General features: G+C 37.1%; 1 protein-coding gene across 5 annotated transcripts in view; it reads right to left on the reverse strand.

The window, feature by feature from the left end:
* SOX5 (SRY (sex determining region Y)-box 5) overlaps positions 1-22,580 on the reverse strand; it is a 610,606-nt gene that overhangs the window by 215,116 nt on the left and 372,910 nt on the right. For 4 of the 5 annotated variants that reach the window (XM_006897210.1, XM_006897209.1, XM_006897211.1 and 1 more), the window contains one exon: positions 2,873-2,993. In XM_006897210.1, the coding sequence (XP_006897272.1) occupies positions 2,873-2,993 (121 nt within the window). Of the gene's footprint in view, positions 1-2,872; positions 2,997-22,580 lie in introns of all 5 variants that reach the window. The other variant, XM_006897212.1, reaches the window with a different exon arrangement.

The raw sequence follows: 22,580 nt of genomic DNA on the forward strand, positions 1-22,580 counted from the left end.
TGTGTGTGTGTGTGTTTATATATATATATGCTTCCATCCTCAGGTACTGATAATTTTAGAGTTTTCTTGTGTGCTTTTTTCTTTTTTTAGTAACCAAGGTTACCAAAGACATATATTGGCACCATGCTTTCATTGTAAATAGCAAATTTCATAAACAAATAGGAAGAAAATAAAGCAATCTCTCAACAGAACAAAAATTATTTTTTTATTAGAAACACAGATTTAATAATAGAATAGCTCTTCAAATTAAAAATATTTAGGATAAATATATCAGTATTTCTGGATAAATTGATGATGGTTGATAGAAGAGACCACCTAAGAATTACTAAACAAATATAATAAAGCCTCAGAGTGGAAATGCCATCACAAAACACAAGACATGAAAATAAAGAAAAAGCTACATTCATAAAACCTATAAAAAGCAAAGATTTAGCACCATTGAGTCTATTCAAATTTATAGCCACATGCCCTCAGGTTTCTGACTCTGTAAATCTTAATGAAAGGAGACTGTGCAACTATTCTAGCAGAGTAACAGGTAGATTTGAACTACCAACCTTTTGATTAGCAGGACAACAATGCTAGGCACTATGTCACCAGGCTCCTTTTAAGCGAAACCCAGTACTCATAAAAAGCAAAAAGTATCATGCAAATGCTAATTGTTACAATTCCATGCGGAGTTCACTTTTATTAAACTCCATAATTGTGATCCACTCATCTCAAATGGCTTTGTATATTTTAAAAATTGCATGCAATTGCTTTAATATTATTGTGTAAAAGCATAAGACTAGGAATAAATGTTAAATTTCACATGGGAAAATTCAAAGCATCATTTAACAGGAAACTTAGAATTGATTCCTAGTAATGTTGACAGAGTTTCTCGAATGCACTAATACTATGGCACAGCAAGTAGGTAATGGGACAATTTATTCAGATATAAATGAATTAAAATGTGCCTGAAGTTAAAAATTATATTCCATCTATGAAACTAAATGTTAATTTTTCAAGGATTTTCTATTTTTGTCAATGAAAATATTTCAAAATTGATACTTTTCTATATTCTTCAGATCATTCTAGAAGAAATTCCATTTAGCCCAGTTTGAAATTGTAGTTACTACTTTTACATAACAGATAATAGTTAGTATTTTGACTGATGCATTTACTTTTTAAAAAATGAAGCATTCATTTGTTTTCAAGACTAGCAATGTGCAGACTAGATTTTTAAATTTTGGGGTAAAAGTAAGGCATTAGAAACATAAGTTTCTAGAGTTAATCAGTTTTATAAATAATTATCTGTAATAATCTATCCTATCATTTAAAGCATCTTCTATATTGATTCCAATTAGTTCATTCATTCATTCAAAATATAAAAGTTGTACTACAATTTGATATATGACAGTGAAAGATACTCCAGCATCTGTCTTCACAGACTTTACTGTGAAAGTGAGAAAAAAAAAATTGTAGCATCCAAAGAAAGCCGAAGAAAAGCACTTAACCTATGCCACCTGGGCTCATTTAGAAAAGGTTAGGAATGCTAAGGTGAGGGAACACTGAATATTTTGAGTGTAAAACAGAACAGAGCTTTTGTTTTTTGAGGGAGCTCTGGGAGCTGAGTGGTGCTACTGATTCAAAGCCAAGGAGTTTGAATGCACCTACTGCTCTGAAAGAGAAAGGTGGGTAACTGCTCATGTGATTTCCTGCCTCTGGAAGGTCAGCTATTAGTTGGTTCCTACTTGATGGCACAACAAAAACAGCAACAAAAGGCTATGAGTGGCAGTAGGAGTAAGAATTTGGCTTGTCATTTTAGGGAGGTAATAGATGCTGTTGTTTATCATCCAGTTGGACCCGACCCATAGCTGATCCTCTGGCGGGTTTTCAGAGGCAGTTAATTGCACAGGAGACTGCCCATCCTTCTCCCACAGAGCAGCTGGTGGTTTTGAACTGTGTGCTTTCAAGATTGCAGTACAGGGTGGAAGGTCCAATAAATTTGGATGTAAAAGGGTGATGCAAAGCTGTTGAAAAACAGATTTGCAAAATCAATATTTTGTTGTCATGTAGTCTAATGTGACTCATAAGGACCTTATATGACAGAACAGAACCGCCCGTCAGGGTTTTGAAAATGGTAAATGTTTACGGAAACATATTGTCACATCATTCACCTATGGAGCAGCTGATGGGTTCAAAAAGTCAATCTTTCAGGTAGAAGATGAATAGTCAACCATAACCCAGATGACTTATAATCAGCATTGTTGTTATGTTCTATCTGGTTAGAGCCTACTCACATTTTCAAAGACAGTTAATCACACAGAAGGAGACTGCCCATCTTTAATCCCATGGAGCAGCTGATGGATTTGAACTCCATGCCTTTGAGTTGGCAGTATAACACCTTACCACTAGGCTACCAGAGTTCCCTATAACCATCATTACTGAAGCAAAAATAAAATGAAGCCAAAAATTCCATTGATATTTTAAGAATAGACTGGAAATGGAAATTAAGAAACTGAAGGACAAAAAGCAAATACTGACTATAGAACCATGGAGACAAACCTGATTTGTTTCAGGTAGCAATACAAATTCTTTTTTTATTTCCTTTTAAAATAAATTATATATGTATATTTTGGAAGCAGGAGTGGCATCTACTTCTTAAATAACATGCCTCTGGAAGCTCAATGAACTTTGATAAATGTCGATAGTTGTAGAGGGGCTTCAGGTGTTTTGTTCATAGGGGCGCTATGAGTTGTGCTCCACTTGAAGGCAATCAACAACACCAACAAAAATATATGATTGCACTTCTTGGTGATGCAGTGATGTTTTGTGGCTGAAGATAAAGGCATGCTCTCTTCCCAATTCCAAATGAAAAGTCAATGGTACTTACTACATCCAGCTTTATAGCTGAAGCCCGGAGGAAGGAGGAATCCTTGTTGGGCAGCGGCAGCCAGAGTCCGTTGATCAGGAGGGAATACGGGAATCATTAATGGCGGCAGCTGACCTTGAACCTGCTGAACGTGATAGAGCCAATCAAAGGGAAGAAGTTTGGTGCTCCGTGTTCCCCACCCTCCTTGCTTTATGACAAAATAAATAATGTATTCGATTCAATATATTGTCATACAAGCTTGTTAACATACTTAACTGAAATCCAACGTGTACTATATTAGACAGACCAAGAAAATCCTGGAGTTAGATAACAGCAAGTTCAACGTCTATGCAATTACCTTGACTGTGATGAAAACACTATTACTTTGCATAATAATCTATCTTTCATTACACTGAGATAATGGTTTTAACTACTTCCTAAAGTTGGTTGAACTGAAATCTGCACTGGAAAATGTCATATTAGGACAAAGTCTACCTTCTAAAAGAAAACTATGTAGACCTGTATAATTTTATACCACACAGTAAAATCTCTTCATTAATCTGGAGCAAATGCTCATGCTGACACATTTGAAATGTAAAACTTCTAGAATATTAGACCTGGAAGAGAGTTAAGACACATACCAGAAAGGAAGGATACTGGTTCCAAGAAAAGTGATGTGACCATGGCCTCACACCGAGTAAGACAGAACTGAGTCTAGACTCCTGTCCTTCAACCTTCCCTATTATTTCTCTTAGACCATTCTTTTCAATGAATTGAACTACTTCTCAACCCAGTTTCTGTTTTTATTATCATCTTTGAATACACTCTAATTTGCTAGTGTCCCTCAAAGTATGGGGTTCACATTTCTAAACAAATAGTGACACAACAGAATCATCTCTTCTTTGAACTGGGCAGAACTTTCTAGAACCTAAGTCATTAGCCATTTTGGTGATACCCATTCCTAGACTACTTTTGATTCTCATGATTTATACTGTAAAATTCAACTTATCTTCCACAGTAAACTTCTGATCATTTCTGAGATATTGGTGATATATATAGTAGAGGAAACGAGGAGGAAGAAAGTGAGGAAGTGAAAGATGAAAGGAGAAAGGGAGAGAGAGAAGAGGGTAGAAAAGCAGGGTAAGGAGAGAGAACATGAAGATAATTACATGAGAGAGCTGTTTTATCAATAACTCCACACTGGAAGCACTTCCTTTAGCCTAAAGACTTTTAATCTATCATTGAACACAAAGTGAAGCCAGGACAAAGAAAATGAGAATAAAGGGGGGGTGGGGGGTGGATGGAAGTGTCTTAGAGTTCACTGTTTATACCAATTCAAACATCCTGGAGCATATGAGAGAAAACAAAACAGTTAAATCTATTTTAGAAACCAATTGAAAGCAATGAATTGAGGGTTCAAAAAATTAGAGCCTAGATTTTAAACAAATATTTAAAAGAAGATATTCTTAAACAAGAGGCAAATGAATGCAATGTTATCAGAAGGGACCAGACTCTGGAAAATAACATCAAGCTTAGAAAAGGAGAGGATCAGCAAAAAAAGAGGAAGACCCTCAAATGATGATCTGACACTGTGCCTTCAAATACACTTCACAGCAGAGATTAGGAGGACAGCACGAAACTGGACAGGGCTTGGTTCTGCTGTGCAGAGTCACTTTGAGACAGAGTCAGCACTTAGTAACTACCACAGACAATGATGACATACCTCCAACACTGTGTTTAAGATTCTGCACAATACACTTCCTGTCCTTTTCCTCCTCGACATGTCTGCTGCCCTCCTTCATATTCCCTGTATTCCTGCCCCAGTGGACTATTAAGTGGTTTATTATTATTGTTAATTTTAATAAAACTTTACAGAGTGTCAGGAGTGCTTTTCATGATGCCATCATTCAGGCATATAGAAATTTTAACTTCGTAATCTGCTGTTAGGGACCTCTCTAAAGTACTCAAGAGCAACGGTGTCTCTTTGGAGACGAAGGTGCGCATGATACAGGCCATGGTCTTTGCAATCATTTGTTATGCATCAGAGAGCTGGACAATGACTAGGGAGGACAGAAGGAGAATTGACGCCTTTGAGCTGTGGTGCTGGAGAAGATTATTGAATGTACCATGGACTGCCAAGAAAACAAACAGATTCATCCTAGAGAGGGTTAAACCAGGCTGCTCCTTGGAGGCAAGGATTCTGGGGCTTCACCTGACATACTTTGGACATGTTGCAAGGAGAGACAGGTCTTTAGAGAGGGACATCATGCTGGGTAGAGTAGAGGGACAGCGAAGGAGGGGAAGACCCTCTATGAGGTGGATTGATTCAGTGACTGGGGTAATCGGGATGGGTGTGTCAGAGGCAATGCAATTGGCACAGGACAGAGCAGGGTTTAGGGCTGTTGTATATAGGGTCGCTATGAGTCGCAAACGACTCGACGGCACATAACAACAACAATGCTTAACAACAGCACAACAACAATGCTAACATCATTGAGTAACAACCATGACCTATGGGCTTATTTATGAAAGGCACTATAATTTAATTATCACTATATCTTATGAGCTAACGACAATACTTGAAACTATTATATGTAATGATAATTCAGAAATGCCAAACCAGAAAGAATCATATAGTCCCATCATTCCAGTTAAATCTTCAAGCTCTAACTTCAAGTATTCAAAAGGCCGATGGAAAGAAAATAACTACCACAAGAAAAATAACATAATGCCCACAAAGGAATAAAATATTGCCATGAAAATAATGGCAGGATAAAATAACAGTTGTTCTGTGTACCTGTTCTTGAAGTGTGGCTAAGCTGTTTTAGCTTATGCTTTATGATATATTAATAACTTTTAGTTGACTAATAATTAATATTATTTAGTATTTATGTTTAATATTAATAACTTTTAGCATGTTTTGATGTGAATATTTGCAATATGGAATTTACTTTAAAATTAATATTCTGTAGCTTGATGACCTCAATCAGGTTATGTCTTTCAATTAATCTAAGAATTTTTTTTTGCTTTGTCTACTGCTTATATTTGATTTGGAGATTTGTTATGTCTTCTATGACATACAGTCATTCCTTGGAGATATTGTGGGTTTCATTCCAGACCACCAAAATAGAGTGAATATGGAAATGAAGCAAGTCACATGAACTTTTGGTTTCTCAGAGCATATAAAAGTTAGATGCACAGTATACTATAGTCTGTTAAATGTGCATATAAAAGTTAGGTGCACAGTGTACTATAGTCTGTTAAATGTGCAATAGCTTTATGAAAAATTCTGAATTACCAAAATGTGACACAGAGACACAAAATGAGCACACGCTGTTGGAAAAATAGCATCAAGAGACTTGTTCAGGCTGAGTTGTCACAAAGTGAATTGTAAAAACAAAAATGCAGTATCAGTGAATCATGATACACTGAAATAGAGTAAAATGATGTTTGCCTGTATATTCCATTGCCATTGTAAAGGGAATGTCTTTGGATTATGTGTTTTGTTTGTTACAATTCAATTTGTCCATTGTTGTTATGTGCCCTTAAGGTGACACACAAGTTATAATTGACACTCCTGTGGATTTAAGTAAACTGCATGGGAGGAGATTGTTCATCTTTCCCCCATGAAGCAGCTAGCAGATTACAACTAAACCATATAATTTCTGTAGGATACTGTTTTAATCTAGCTAATTCATTTTCACTATTACAGTCTATGTTCATTTCCTTGGTAAGGCAGTTTCTATTATTTTAAGAATATAGTCTAATGGCTATAACTATGGGTTTTCTTAAATACTAAGTATTCACTACTTTTATTATGATTAAATTATTGAAATAAATTGTATTTGAGCTTTAAAGTACTTTACTATCTACTAGTTTTTTCAAGATTCACACAAATAGAGTAACAATTTCAAAGCTGAGCAGGACCACATGTATTATCTGGGCAGACCCAAGCATTGTGCTGATGAGGAAGCCAAAGAAATTGTTCAACAGCCCATATTTAGTAAAGGTAAAATCAGGAACAGAGCATCTCTTGATTCTTAATCTAGGATTCTATCACTAACTCAGGGGAACACAGGTAAACCACACCTAACCCACTGCTGTGGATGCTTCCTTATGACAACCCTCAGAAAACTGAAAGCAAAATGGGAAAAAGAAGAAACCAAAAAGAAGAGAATCTAATTTCCCAGTCCATATTGTGATTTCCTTTTCATTATTCAATGAGATGTACCTACACTGTACTTTAACTACGAGCTCCAACATGTTGGAGATATTGAGGATGGTACAGGAAATGGCCACGTTTCTATGTGTTCGTAGGGCTGCTAAGAGTCATAGCCAATCTGATGGCACCTAACAACAACAATAACAACATAATAGACTATATTATAGGACACTGTAGTAATATTCAGAACAAAAACTAGTAATTAAATCTTAAATATGTGCTAAAGTATATAAAATACTACTGGAGTAAATTTTCAGTTCAATGGTGCTAAAATGGATCTATTCTTAAGAGAAAAGGAAGGTCATCAAAACAGACCAATGCCTCTCAGATAAATTCTAAAATGGCTTTATAAGTTTGTTATTCATTCTATACACATTTTAGTTTTCCAGTATCTTAAAATACTAGTCATTATTGATTAAATGCTATTTACACTTAATGTAGAAAATGTCTTTTAGATTGTTGTTGTTGTTACGTGCTACCGAGTCACATATGACTCAGAGTGATCCTGTGTACAACAACTCTGAACCCCACTCTATCTTGAGCCAACCTCACTGTTTCTTACACATCTACCCCTAGTACCCTAGTCACTGAGTCAATCCATCGCATCCAGGGTCTTCCTCTCCTGTGCTGTCCCTCTACCCTCCCAAGCATGACGTCCCTCTCCAAGGACTTGTCCTTCCTTGCAACATGTCCAAAGTATGTCAGAAGAAGTTTCAAAATCCTTGCCTTCAAGAAGCAGCCTGGCTTCACCCTCTCCAGGACAAGCCTGTTAGTTCTCCTCCAGCACCACACACAACTTAACGGCATCATTCTTCTTTTATCATCATTAGTTACTGTCTAGTTCTTTGATGCATAGCAAGTAATTATGAAGACCATGGCCTGGATCAGGAGAGGTGCCAGAGGAGCACCGAAGGGGTGTACGCCCTCTCCCTAGAGGACCAACACCTGATCTGTTATCTATACACTCTTATAAGCTCTTCTAAGTAAAATGCTTGTCTGTCAAATATTGCTCTAAAGCTGAGCACTCAAATTAAGAAAGATTAGGGAGAAGAATTGGTCATCCACTTCCGAAATCACAGATCTTTGAAAACCCTTTAGTACAGTAGAGCACACTTTGGTTAGACTAGCAGATATGGCACTGGGGGCTGAGCCTTCTTGTTGGGAATCACAAAGGAGAGGAACAGTTGCAAGAAGATCCTAATGATTGGAACATGGAATATGAGAAGTATGAATGTAGGAAAACTGGAGATTATTAAGGAAGAAATGGGACACATAAATATTGAAATTCGAGGCATTGATGAAATAAAATGGATTGGCATGGGATAATAAGGCAATCATATGATCTACTATGCTGGAAATAAAAAGAAACACATGAGAAAAAATGGCATCACACCCATAGTTAAAAGACCATTTCTAGATCTATGTTAAAATATAATGTTGTGAGTAGCAGGACAATATCCATATGCATACAAGGAAGACTTATTAAGACCACTATCATTCAAATTTATGTCCAAACAACCAGAACCAAAATGAAGATATGGATGACTTACACAACTGTTGCAATCAGAAATAGATCAAACATAAAACCAAGACACATTAGTAATAATGAGTTACTGGAATGCAAAAGTTGGGAACAAGAAAGAAGAAGGGGTAGTCAGGAAACATGGACTTGGTAACAGAAATGAAGCTGGAGACAGAATGATAGAACCAGCCTCCCAGATAATCTGTTCTGCATATAGATAAAAAAAGGTATGGAGATAGGACATATCCGTGGTATACACCCTTCCCAATTTTGAACCAGGTAGTGTTTCCCTATTCTGTTCTGACAACTGCTTCCTGGTCCAAGCATAGGTTTCTCATAAGCAAGAGCAAGTGTTCTAGGATTCCTATTTAGGGTAGAAATGTGTAAAAGCTAAAATTTTAAATTCAATAAAATATTTTTGTAATAAAATTTTAAACCTTTTTGTTTGAGTCATCTTATTAACAAGGTAGAATAACTCATAATAAATTTCAGAGGCTGATTCCATATTTTTTAAACTTTAAAGATTGCTACTATTGGTATTCATATTTAATAATTCTCCCACATATAAACTGCATTTAGCCTTATCTTTTAAAAACCAAACAGAAAGCAACCTTATTACCACATTTGTAAAATAAGTAAACCCTTATGCAAACTCATGGTTAAACAGATTTTTTAAAGTATATAAACATTGTATTGTAAAGCCCTTTAATTACTGAAATTTATATACCAAGTATAATTTTAGGATTATCAATCTGGCTTCCATTTTCATGGAACTAACATCTGAGATCTGGACAAGGAAAAAGGGTGACAGAAGAATTGCTGCCTTTGAGTTGTGGTGCTGGAGAAGAGTACTGAGTACCTCATGGAGCAGCAGAAGACAGGCAGGTCTTGGAAAAAATGCATCCAGATTGCTTTGCGGAGGCAAGGATGGCGAAGCTTCATATAATTTACTTTGGGCACACTGCTAGGGGAGGCTATTCCGTGGGAAGGAATCCATGCTTAGAAAGAGGAGGGCTCACAAAAGAGAGGAAGACCTTCAATGAAATGGATGGACAGAATGGGATCCAGTATGCCAGAGACGAAGAAGATGTCATAGGGCAGTGAAGAGTCGAGATCTGTTGTTCACGGAGTCACTATGAATTGTATTTGACTTAATGAATCCTAACAACAACAACATTTACTAATTTATTCAGTCAGTCATAATATACTAAGTAGATGAACGATATACTTTTTATTGATATCTAGGGATAAAAGAGGAAGCTTTGGTGGCACAGTTTGTCCAAATCACTCTAATCCAAAAGCCAATCCTCTCTAGTTGTAATTCACCATCAGTTCCATGAAATAATGATGGACAATCTCCTCTCGTGTTATTTACAACTTTGGAACCCCAACAGAAGGTAAATTATAAGTGGGCTCAGATTTGATAGGCAATAAGTAAGTGGGCAAATGAATGAGTGGTATAATGGAAATCTTGTAAGGAACTGTGCTAACCAAAGGCCTACCATCTGGTGTCTACAATGGGCTTCTTGTAATCTCTAGTATTTACAGCTCTGGAAACAAAAAAGGCGGTCAACTATGAGCTGATCCAACTGCAATGAGAGAGGGATACAAAGTTGATTTTACAAGCAAGGCCTGACTAGTGGGGAGTGGTTAGTTAATGATAACACATTGACTTCAGTTCAAAACAATGTGCATAAGACACTTAGGAGACACGGGGAGAATCCTCACACAGCCAGAAGTAACTAAGGAAGTTCTGAAGGTAAATGGCAATAAGGGTAGGATCTGAATAGGTCAATAGATGTGGTGTGATAAGAGAATTGAAAGCAGACATCATGACTAAAGAGACAGAGGCAAGAAAGAACTTTCTATGAGTACCACCCACAGTCTATACTACTATACTCATTACCAATGAGTCAGAACTGACTCAGAACTGACCCATCATGAGTTGTCAGAGCTTGTAGTCAAACTCCACAGGAACAGCTGGTGGTTTCAAGATACTAGAGAGGAGCCATCTTTGGGTTGGCTGCAAAACTCCCTACTAGCTAGGCCACCAGGGGTCTGTACCTACAGTCTGGGGAAATAGAAAATGTAAGACAGTACAGTGATAGATATGGATAACAAAGTTGAAAATCTCCACTTGTGGTTTCAGGGTAGCTAGTAAGTGATTTTAAGTAGCTTAGGTAGAATACCCTGGTGACTACGTGGAGAAAATATCTGACAAGTTAACATATCAGGCAAGAGGAAGGATCATATCATAATCGTCACTACCATCAGTAGAGGAGCGCTGGTGGCATATTCTTCAGTGAGCTGCATTGCTAACTCAAAGGCTTGGCATCCTTGGTGGTTCAAATCTACCAGGAGCTCCACGGGGTAAAAAATGGGCAGCCTCTTCCCATGATGATCTATATCCTCAGAAACCCAATGGAAGGTCTCCATGTCTCAGAATTGACTTCACAGCATTGAGCCTGAGCTGACCACACTTTTTGTTGTTGTTATGTGCCATCGAGTCACCCTCAACTCATAACAATCTTATGTATAATAGCTCTGAAGGCAGCCCTGTCCTGAACCAGTCTCACTGACTCCGAAACACCTACCTCCATTGTCCAACTTACTGTATTAATCTATCCCATTTGGGGTCTTCCTTTCCTACGCTGTCTCTCCCCCCTTCAAAGCATGATGTCCTCCTGCAAGGACTAGTCCTTCCTGGCCATGTGCCAAAAACTATGTGAAATGGAGTTTCAAATTCCAAGCCTCCAAAGAGAAACTTGGTTTCACCCTCTCCAAGACAGACCTATTTGTTTTTTTGGCAGTCTATGTTATGTACAAGACTTTTCTCTAGCACCACAACTCAAAGGCATCAATTCTTCTGTCATCCTTAGACATTGTCCAGCTCTCTGATGCATAGCAAATAATTGTGAAGACCATGGCCTGGATTAGGCATACCTTAGTAGCTAGACTGACACCGTTGCTTCTCAGTACTCTGGAGACGTCCCTGACAGCAGATTTTTCCAATGTAATTCACTTTTTCATTTCCCGACTACTGGTGCCAAGCGTGCTGATTGTGGAGCTGAGCAAGCTGAAATTGTTAGCAACTTCAATCTATTCTCAAGCTATCATAATGCTGTCAATTGGCCCAGTGATGAGAATCTTTATTGTTTTGTTTTTGTTTTTTTATGTTTAGCTTCAATCCATATTGAAGCCTACAGTTCTTGACCTTCTATAGCAAGTGCTTCAGAGCTTCCTCAGTTTCGGCAAGCAAAGCTATGTCATCTCCATAATGTAGGTTGTTGTTAAGTTTCCCTCCAATCCTGATGACACATTGCCTTCAGAATGATTTGTTCTGTACATAGATTGAAAAGTATGGAGATAGGATGCATTTTTGGTGCACTCCTGATTTTGAACTATGCAGTGTTTCCTTACTCTGTTCTGAGGACTGCTTCCTGGTCCTAGTATAGGTTAAAGACATCAAATATACTCTGACTGACAGTGAACTTACATGTGTGAGAGAAAAGCTATACTTTACAAAATCCCATGGCTAATTTTCTGGAAGTAGATTCTCGGGACTTTCTTTTGAGATACTTTTGAAAGGATCAGATTATAGTCTAGTAGGAAATAAGCTTCATCAATCATTAGAGATATGGGTTAGGATAAAAAGCTAAGGAGTATTTAGGGGAGAAAAAATAAAACAGAACGAAAGATTACTCACAGGTGTCTTACTTATGTAACTGTATTTATAGAGTTATCAAGCATCTAAAAATTAGAGGAAACGACAGCTTTCTTGGAACTATATGGTTTTAAACATGTTTGAAATCCTTAAAAAATGTCACTGGAGATATCTTACTAGTGGATAAATATTCCAATCTGAGCCCAGAAGGAGAAATATTTTTCTGATTTTAAGAGTTCTTTGTTGATTAGTGGGAACTAGGGTTTCCAGAAAGGGTCTGAAGGATCAGGAGGAAGAACAATTAGAAATCATCTGTATTACAACAATCCAGTTCTGGAAGCTGGAAGAGGAGCCTATGAGCTGGAGATTAAGATAAGAAGAAATAATATCATAAGATTGTATGACAGAAAACCAAGGTAATTTCCACACTGAGAGAATGTCTGGGAGTGAAAATGGAGTAGAAAGAATATTTCAGAGGGATAAAAGACACTGCTGGAATTGTCAGCTGATAGTAGAGACTTTAATATCATCAACACCTATATGGAGGAAAGAAATCATTTTTGCAATAGATTGAAGACTGAACACTAGGCAAGGAAATGGAGATTTAGTAAATGTAGATTTTATTTAGAGGTTAAACGAGAGGTGAGAGAAAACATTTGCTAGCAGCTATGGGGGAATGTCAGGTGGAGAAGCTTTCTTGAGGTAGTAGAGTTTTTAGATTAATTACTGTGTAAAGGATACAAATGGAAATGGAGAGTTTTAATTTGAATTAAAGAAAAAGAGAAACTCTTGGTGGGCAAAAGTCTCAGAGGAAATTGGGAAGGATGGGATGAAGTATAAGGGTTAACATTGAAAGTGCCATCCCTTCCTTCAGGGCCCTGTGGAGTGGAGTTATGTACATGCATCGTCATCATAGTTTTTATTGCTAGATGCTTTTGACTCCATTCTTACTCATGGTGACTCCATATATTCTGAGCAGAACTGCATTACGTGGTTTTCAAGGCTGCAGTGCTTCAGAAGTACATCACCAGGCCTGTCACCCGAGGCACCCTGGGTGGATTCGGACTCCTGCCTTTCTATTTGCAGTCAAGTGTTTAACTGACTGAAACCCAAGAATTAGAAAATGTATAGAATTAGGTGTATGTTTTATGAACTGGAAAATGTAAAGGCAAGAAAAATCAGGTCTTCCTAGATGCAATTTTCTCAGTGATTTAAAATAATTTCCAGAAAGTGAGAAAAACTGACATCAAGGGAGTTGGGGCAAAGGTAAGGGAGATTATGAGGGATAAAAGAGAAAGTAAATCATTACGTTCAATTAAAAAGAGTGCTTGGGAAAGTTCGAGGTCCTAGGTGAGACTGAATAGCGATGCTGACCCCTCCCTTTTCTGTACCTTTTCTCAGTGTCCAGTCAGTGAGGTTGAGGATCAGAGGTGAATTTCAGCCCTCAACTTGGAAGTGAGGAGGGCATGGTAAATTTTCAGCAAGGTTGTCTCATCAGAAAGTCAAAGTAGCTTTGATCAAGCATGGACACAATCTTTAAAACAGGAAACGAAGGCTCGAAGCCACTGGTAGGCTGAGAGAAGCACAGGAATCAAAGAAATGGGGTGTCTCCATGATATAGCAGAAAAATGAGTCTTATTGGAGTGCGCACGAAAAAGCTGCAACAACAGGAAATTATGAAGAGAAAGCTCTTCAAAGTACACACTCAAATATAAAAACAATAAGAAGCTGCTCTATGATTTAAGTTGGCAAAATTACAGATACACTGTAAAATGTAAAACTTCCCCAAACTTTCCTCAAGAGTTTATTCTGATGAGTGCTGTAGTGTTCAAGCACACATCATCTTCAGGGATCAGTTCACCTACAAATGAAATTCAGCCACCTTCAGCAGGGAGCATAGCAGCTGTTTAGAAGCACACAGCAATACTACACAGCAGTTTCTGAGAAAATGAAGAATATAATATACAAATGAGAATGCAAGAGGGGTTTAGGTAGGCAGGCTATAATTACCCAAACTGGAGTTAAGCCAGAATAACAAAACTGACTTTCCACCATTAGCAAGAAAGACATGGGATGTTCAATGACCACTAATAGTCTGTTATTTTTCATTTCATAGAAGATAAAGTCGATTTTCTAGTTTATCCCACCCAATTCAGTGGTCTCTAGAAGAGGGTGGTGGGAAACACACTACATAAAATTAAGAATAAAAGAGTCAATTTATCTTACAATTAATCTACTAGGAAGACTAAAACAAATCTCATTGAGGGATGTTGGAACATAAAAAAACATTGCTAAAATTGCAATTCTTGCCTCTCTCTTCCCAACAGTCACACTGGAGCTGTATCGCCTCTAATTTCATTTGATTCAAGACAAAGACAAAGTAGCCATGTTCTTCCAGAACAAAAATGAACAGCCATGTGGATTTTTTACATAGTATTCTTCTTCGGCAAAAAGCCACAGAACTTTCTTTTAAAAAAAAATACTCAACAACAACAAAAAAAAAGCGTTTCCAAGGATGAAAGTGACTTTGCCAAGCGAAGTGGCTTCAAAACAGGCCTCAAAAATACTAATAGAAAGACAGATGGTTCTACTAAGAGCTTGGCTGCCAAAAAAAAAAAAGTTAGAAAAAAAAAAGAGTGATGCTATTGAGACTGACTGCAAAGTTATCTGATGACTACAAATACTTTTGTCCCACTGTAAGTGCTAACTCTGCCTCCAGGGCTGATATGGCCAAAATACTAACTTCCCTATATCCTATCCTCCTGTATTTCCACCCCTCCTAAATAAAACCTGTCAGTGCCAAGCCCCACAAAACAGCACAAGCGTGCACTTGATTCTGACTGACTGCTCAGCAGAAGCAAAATATTGCACTGAAGAACTCCTATTTAGGAACAGACCCACAAGGAAAATTGCTTTTCTTTTCAAAACTGCCTGTCACATTTTCTTTTTCTAATTCCCCTTTTCCTCCTCCTCCCTGTCACCAAAGGGCCCCTGGGCCCTATGAGTTTAGATGATACAAACTCAATTTGTATAAAGAAGGCAAGCAGCAGCACCACGACGAGGTGAAGACAGTTTGCAAGGAGAGAGAAATAATCCAGTCAAGACACAGCACAATTTCTTTCCAAACTACTACTACAATAATACCTCCACTTTATTTCCTTCAGGGCAACTGTCATTTCTTTTTAACCAGATTGCTACCAGATATAATAGAAACTGAAATATTATATGGTCACTGACTCTTCCTTTCAATGGCTCATTTCACTACTGCATTTTAACTTTTGCATGATGTGCTTATTGTTGGCATTGTTACTAGGATACAGCCACTTTCAAATGACTTCAAATTAAGACCTCTGTCACTTTAAGGTGATGGAATTTGATTCTTAATACTATGCTGGCTTGACTTAAGTCTTTTTCTTGTCTAATAGCACCTGTTACTTATTTCTAACTCTTAAGCAGTATATTCTTATGAAACACCATTTGAATATATAATATATTTGTGTCCAACAAATGTTTAAAACAAGTGCATATGATGACTCCAGGGGAAAATGATACTAAAAAGTGGATAATCATGGTAACTTAAGGGTGGTAAAAAACACAGTGGAGTTAAATAAAAAGAGGGTGAAAGAAACAGCCACTTTCTTTGCCAAAGGTAGAATTTGAGCAGAATAAGATAGATTTTAAAAATAACTTACTAAAATATCTCAAACCTGATTATTATTTAGGACCTGAGAGTCATTTATTTGATGGCATGACTCTGGTCAGTGTCTCCCAGTGCAGTAACTTGTGTTGTCACAGCCCATGGACCTTCTTTTCTAGTACCAGACTATAAGAATCCATAGTAATGTTTATGATACATCTGAACTATTGAATAAGTGATATAGATGTGCATTCCTTAAATGTAAAATTCCATAGCTATATGCACATTAACAACAAAACTGTTTTGTAAACTATGCATTGATATTAAAATATTAGTTATAGCATTACTCGACTTAGACATTTTTCTCCTTCTATTCCTTTAATTGAGGAACTCTGGTGGTGTGGTCTGTAATGTGTTGAATTTCTCACAAAAGGTTATACTTGTCTAGCAGTTCAAATCTCACAGAAGAAAGATGTTACGAGATTCAGGATCTCAGAAGTGAGGTAGAGGAGTGCTAGGAGGCTCACTGCAGTGAGTTTATTCCTTCACATAATACCTCACCCTCAAAAAGGTATCTTTAAAGGCTCACAAATACTAATTATCACAATAATATTGCTGAAACATCAGAAAGGCTGCGTTATCAAGCGGGGCTGCTCAGTGGGAGAAGAATGGGGAGATTTCAGTCTCTGAAAACCCTTTAGAGGATCAGCTATCAAGTTGGTTCCAAATCAACTGCATATAACAACAGTACCATAAAAACACTACCAATAACAAATTACAGCAAAATGGGTGAAAACACATGATCTGAATAATCATAACTGTATATTAACAACACCTCTGCCCTGAGCACTTTAGAAGTTAAAAAGTGAATTAGTATAGAATTTTCGTTTTGTACTTATATTGATACTGTTATTGATTGGATTTATAAAAATATTTTTGCTGTTACAATTTCTTTTTTTAAAGAATTTTTTATTTTGTGATTTTAACAAAAGTTTACAGAAAAGTTAGATTTCCATTCATTCATTGTCACACATTTTACCCCCTCTTCTTCCCTTTCCCTCCACAAATCACAATTTCATTAAAAAAGGTATTTTTTTATGAAATAGTAAACAAAATTTTACAGGCATTAATGTCATTCCTTCTGAAAGCATTTATAGTTGTGGTCTATATTGTCTGGCTTCTCCAGAAGTGGTGCCACTTTATCTACTTTTTAAGGTAATATTTTTACAATAGTTGTTTGATAAAACCAGTTTTCTTTATGATGTAACTGCTTTCTTTTTTTTTATCTCAAGTGATTCCAAGGATCTTAGTTATTTATGGTTCCTATAACTGTAAGGCTTAAAAAAGAAAAATGCGAGCGCATGCACACACACACACACACACACACACACACACACACACACACAAAACCACAAACACAGAGTCCAAAAAACTACACACACACACACACACACACACACACACACACAGAGTCCAACTCCCCCCTCCAGCTCTCCCAGTCCAAAAAACCCATAGGTCAAATTAGCAGAATTGGGTTTTTGCAGATAGAAATATTATCTTGATATATCATACATTATAGCATCAACTGTCATTTATAAGCAAATGAAAAAGACCACAACATTATAATGATCACTATTTTTTTAAAAATGCAGTTTTGTAATTTTGTTTCTCAGGACTATGAAATCCACAATTACATTTATTTCTGATTTACAATGCTTTGCTTAGTGGCTTATAAGTTTATTCTTATATTTTGTATCTTGGCCTAACATAAACTCTTTAAAACAGTCCTCTTAAAAAAATTACCACTATGGGAGGTGAAAGGCTGGTGGTGGATACAGGAGATTTTAAAGAAAATGTCCAGATTAAGTAGTGGTGAGAGTTGCAAACCTTTGTATACGAAACCCCCATTGGATTATCTACTTTAAAGAATATATTTAAGTTATTTTTTTAAAAAAAACCCACAAAACTACAACAAAAAGATAAAAAGAAAAAACCAGAACATCTTAAAAAAGATACCACTTCACAAATACCTGAAATGAAATTGACTATGTTTAAAAACAATCTTAACTTAAAATATAGTTTGTATTTTATAAACCAATTATATATACATTTGTTCATTTATGCCTAATCTATCCCTTGGCAACCAAGAGGTGATAGGTTGTCAATTTTATTAATGAGGATACATGATAGGTTGTAGCACCAGGCAAAAGAATAAGACTAATATCTAACATTCTTATTCTTCTTAATACATTATAAGAGCTCTGGTGGCCTAGTGGTAAGAAGCTGTTCTGCAGTCCTGACGGCATGCAATTCAGAGCCACCAGCTCCTCCACGGGAGAAAGAGAGATAATTTCCTGAGTGATTAATTGCCTCTGAACAAACCCCACAACCCCACTCCCCTCACCCCCACTGAGGGTCAGCTATAGATTGGTTCTGATGTGACTGTATACAATGACTATACAGTAAAAAACAAACAAAAAAGTATTAGCAGATTTTGAAATAAAAACGCAAACTTGACCTAAATAAAAAGTGCAAAAACACTGACAAAATAAATTCACACTTATTTTCTCATCAAAAAAATGGATCATATTTAAATGCTCTTCAAAAGATAAAATCCTATTATTTTTAAGAGATAATTTTTAAACAAGGGTTCATATTTTACTTTTCAATTTTGCTTTGTTTTCTATAACATGTTTTTAAAATGAAATATATGTGTACATATTATTTCAGTCTGAAATTTTTTCTGAAAAATACAGGTGAAATGGATCAGCACAGTGGCTAGCACATAATGGAAGAATATTTAAGGGTAACTGCCATTCTGTGATAGACTCTTCCTGAAAAATATTAAACGGAGTCATTTTTGCTCATATTTGGTGGAAAATGGAGGGGGGGAACCCATCTCTTTGGTTTCTTGCTACAAAAAAGTTGAAAATACAAGAGACATTTTCACTCAAGCAGACTTAGATTTACAGTAAAAAGCACATTATTTGAATATTTACTTCAAAATGCCTTGAAATAATTTCCAATTACTTTCACTTTTATTGGTTTATTCCTTTTTAAAAACTCCTACATTGCTGGTATTTATTCTATGTAAAGAGCATTGGATTATGCAAAGTTTCAATTTTTTCTATTTCCTGCCTGTGCTAGTTGATGGCCCCTCATGGCTCTTCCAGGTCAAGAAATCTTCTACTCTTCCCATTCTCAAATTTGAGACTATAAAGTGAGCATTTCACCTTACTTTGTCTAAAAAACCCTACTTTTTCTTAACACCCAGCTCAAACGTAACTTTTTGTAGGTTATCCAAACTCATCAAGCAAAACACATTCAATAAGTACTGTTATATTCTCTAGAAATAGAGAAAAGACTAAAACAAAAACTGTGAAAAAAAAAGAAAACAGAGGAGGAGTAAAAAGAATCCTGATTTGGAGGTGGAGGTGCAAGTGTAAATGTGTAACCAATGCTACGATGATATGTGAGTAATGACTTGGAGGAAGTAAGACAAGAAAGCTCTCAGTTATCTAGGGGAAAGTGTTCCAAACGAAAGGAAGGAGAGATTAAAAAGCCAATGTACAAGTGTGCCTAATATGTGGACAAAAACCAAACAACCAACCTAAAGTGATATTTTCTGAATTTTTATAAAAATATCACATTAGGTTAAAATTATTTTATCTGTTTGGTTAACTGCTTAAAAGGGTAAGAGCACAGTCCACTCAGTAATATCAAAGATACCCAGAATAGTGCCTAGAACATGTGCAAAGTACACCAATTTAGCTATTTAAAAAAATAGTGGATATATTTTTCAGTGATATTAAGAAAGTCTAAAGATGTCTTTACAACCTGCATTGATGTTAACAAACTATGTAATGCAGAAGACACAACTTTGCTTGCTGACAGTGAGAAGGACATGAAACTCCTGCTGCAAAAGATCAAGATCTACAGCCAATGGAATGGTTTACATCTCAACATCAAGAAAACAAAGGTCTTCACCACAGGACCCATAGTCAACATCATGATAGATGGAGAAAGGATGGAAGCTCTCAATTAAATATCTTGCTTAGATCAACAATCAAGATCCTTGGTACCAGCAGTCAGGAAAATGAGAAGACATATTGCACAGGGTAAGTCGGCTTTCAGGGAATTCTTCAAATAGTTAAGAACAATGTTCATTGGAATACTAAGATATGCCTGAGTCAGCCGTTGGTCTTCTCAATCACCTGCTATACATCATAAAGCTGAATAAGGATGACAGAAGAATTTATGCTTTTGAATTTTGGTTTGGGAGAAAAGTATTGACTGTTCTATGGATCCTGTGGTGATGAATGAGGAAGTTCAAGCAGCTTTAAAAGAATTGGCAAAAAATAAGACCCCAGGAATTGGTGTTATATAAATTTCATATACATATACATATTTATACATAAATACACATATTTCAACAAACATATGCTACCCTAGATGTGCTCACCAAAGTTGTGCCAAGAAATCTGAGGACAACCACTTGGCCAACTGACTGGAAAAGATCTATATTTGTTCCCATTCCAAAGAAAGGTGATCTGACAGAGTGTGGAAATTATGGAACAATATTAACATCACATAACAGCAAGATTCTGATGAAGACTATCCAAAAATGACTGGAACAGCACACCAACAGAGAACTGCCAGAAGTACAGGCTTGGTTTAGAAGGAGTCGTGGTATTAGGGATATTTTAGCTGATGTCAAGTAGATCTTGGCTGAGAGCAGGGAACCAGAGGAATGTCTATCTGTGTTTCATTGATTACGCAGAGGCATTTGATTTGTGGATCACAACAAACTGTGGCTGACTCTGAGAAGAATGGGAATCCCAGAACACTTAATGGTGCTAATATGAAACCTATACTTGGACCAGGAGGCAGTCATCAGAACAGAGCAAGGAAACACTGCATGGTTCAAAATTGGGAAGGGTGTGTGTCAGGAATTTGTCCTATCTACATACCTTTTCAATCTATATGCAGAACAGATTATCCAGGAGGCTGGGCTGTATGAGGTGAAATGTGTCATCAGGATGGGAGGAAGATTAATCAACAATCTGCTTTATGTAGATGACACAACCCTGCTTTCTGAAGCTAAGACCCGAAGCGCTTGCTGTAGAAGGTCAATGACTGACCCCTTCAGTATGGATTGAGCCTCAATATCAAGGAAAAAAAAATTCTCATCACTGGACCAATTGGCATCATCATGATAGATGGTAAAGAAACTGAGATTGTTAAAGGCTTTAGTGTGCTTGGCTCCACAATCAACACTCTTGGTACCAACAGCCAGGAAATTAAAAGATACATTGTGATAGGAAAGTCTGCTGTTAGAGACCTCTCCAGAGTACTGAAGAGCAACAATGTAAGACTGGAGACTAAGGTGAACCTGATACAGGGCATGGTCCTTACAACCACTTGCTATGCATCAGGGAGCTGGACAATGACTAGAAATGATAGGAGGAGAATTGATGCCTTTGAGCTGTGGTGCTGAAGAAGAATATTGACTATACCATGGACTGCTTAGAGAACGAATAGGTTCATCCTGGAGAATGCTAAAACAGGCTGCTCCTTGGAGGCAAGGGTTTTGAATCTTTGTATGACATACTCTGGACATGTTGCAAGGAGGGACCAGTCCTTAGAGAGGGACGTTATGTTTGGGAGGATGAAAGAACAGTGCAGGAGAGGAAGACCCTCCAAGAGATGGATTGATTCAGTGACTGGGGAAATGGGGGTCAGTGTGTCAGACAGTGAGATTGCACAGGATAGAGCAGGGTTTAGGGGTTTTGTACATAGTGTTGCTATGAGTGGCAGGTGATTCGATGGTACATAACAACAACATCCCAAGGACTGCCAAAAGAACAAATAGATATGGATTGGAAAAAACGAAGCCCTGGTGTTCCTTGGAAACAAAGATGGTAAAGCTTCCTCTCATACTTTGAACATGTGGCTGGGTGAGGTGATTTCTTGGTAAGGGACAACATACTTGGAAAGATGGAGGACCAGTGAAAGAGCAGAAGATCCTCAATAAGATGATTTGACACAGTGACCGCAACTATTCACTCAAGTGTATCAGAGATAAGGAGGTTGGCACAGGCAGGGAAGGGTTCAGGTCAGTTGTTTGTAGGACTGTTATGAATCATACATGGCTCAACATCATCCAATATCATCAATGATGTCTTAGAGGAGTTCAGGTGGTATAATCCCGAGCTAGTTAGCCTCCTAATTGAAACGCTGCCTCTCTCTTGCAGTTAGAATTCACCATATGAGAGGTAGTCTCCTCCATTAATGTTTAGAGCCTTGGACATGCAATGTAGGGTCACTATGAGTCCAAATTGTCTCAATGAGTGAGTGAGTAAGTGATGTCTTAAGTTCTTGTTTATCTTACCAACTAGTTTACCAGAACATTTTCATACAATGCAACTTTGGTTTTACTTCGCTTTCATCCAGAATTTATACTTTTTCCTCACAAAAATACTCTAAACCAACAAAATGATAAAAAGAATCCATTTTCCCCTACCTAATACATTACATTCATTACACTTAGCTTTAGGTTGACCATGCTACCAGGAAGCCCTACTCTCTGAAGAACATCATGTTTTGGACACTTAAATTGTTAGTGGAAAGGCAGGAAGACCATGGCTGTAACAATGGGCTTAAACGAGATTGTGAGGATGATTT

This window comes from Elephantulus edwardii, unplaced genomic scaffold (genome assembly GCF_000299155.1).
Source record: "Elephantulus edwardii isolate Elephantulus edwardi_28Jun2011 unplaced genomic scaffold, EleEdw1.0 scaffold00206, whole genome shotgun sequence".
Lineage (NCBI taxonomy): Eukaryota > Metazoa > Chordata > Mammalia > Macroscelidea > Macroscelididae > Elephantulus > Elephantulus edwardii.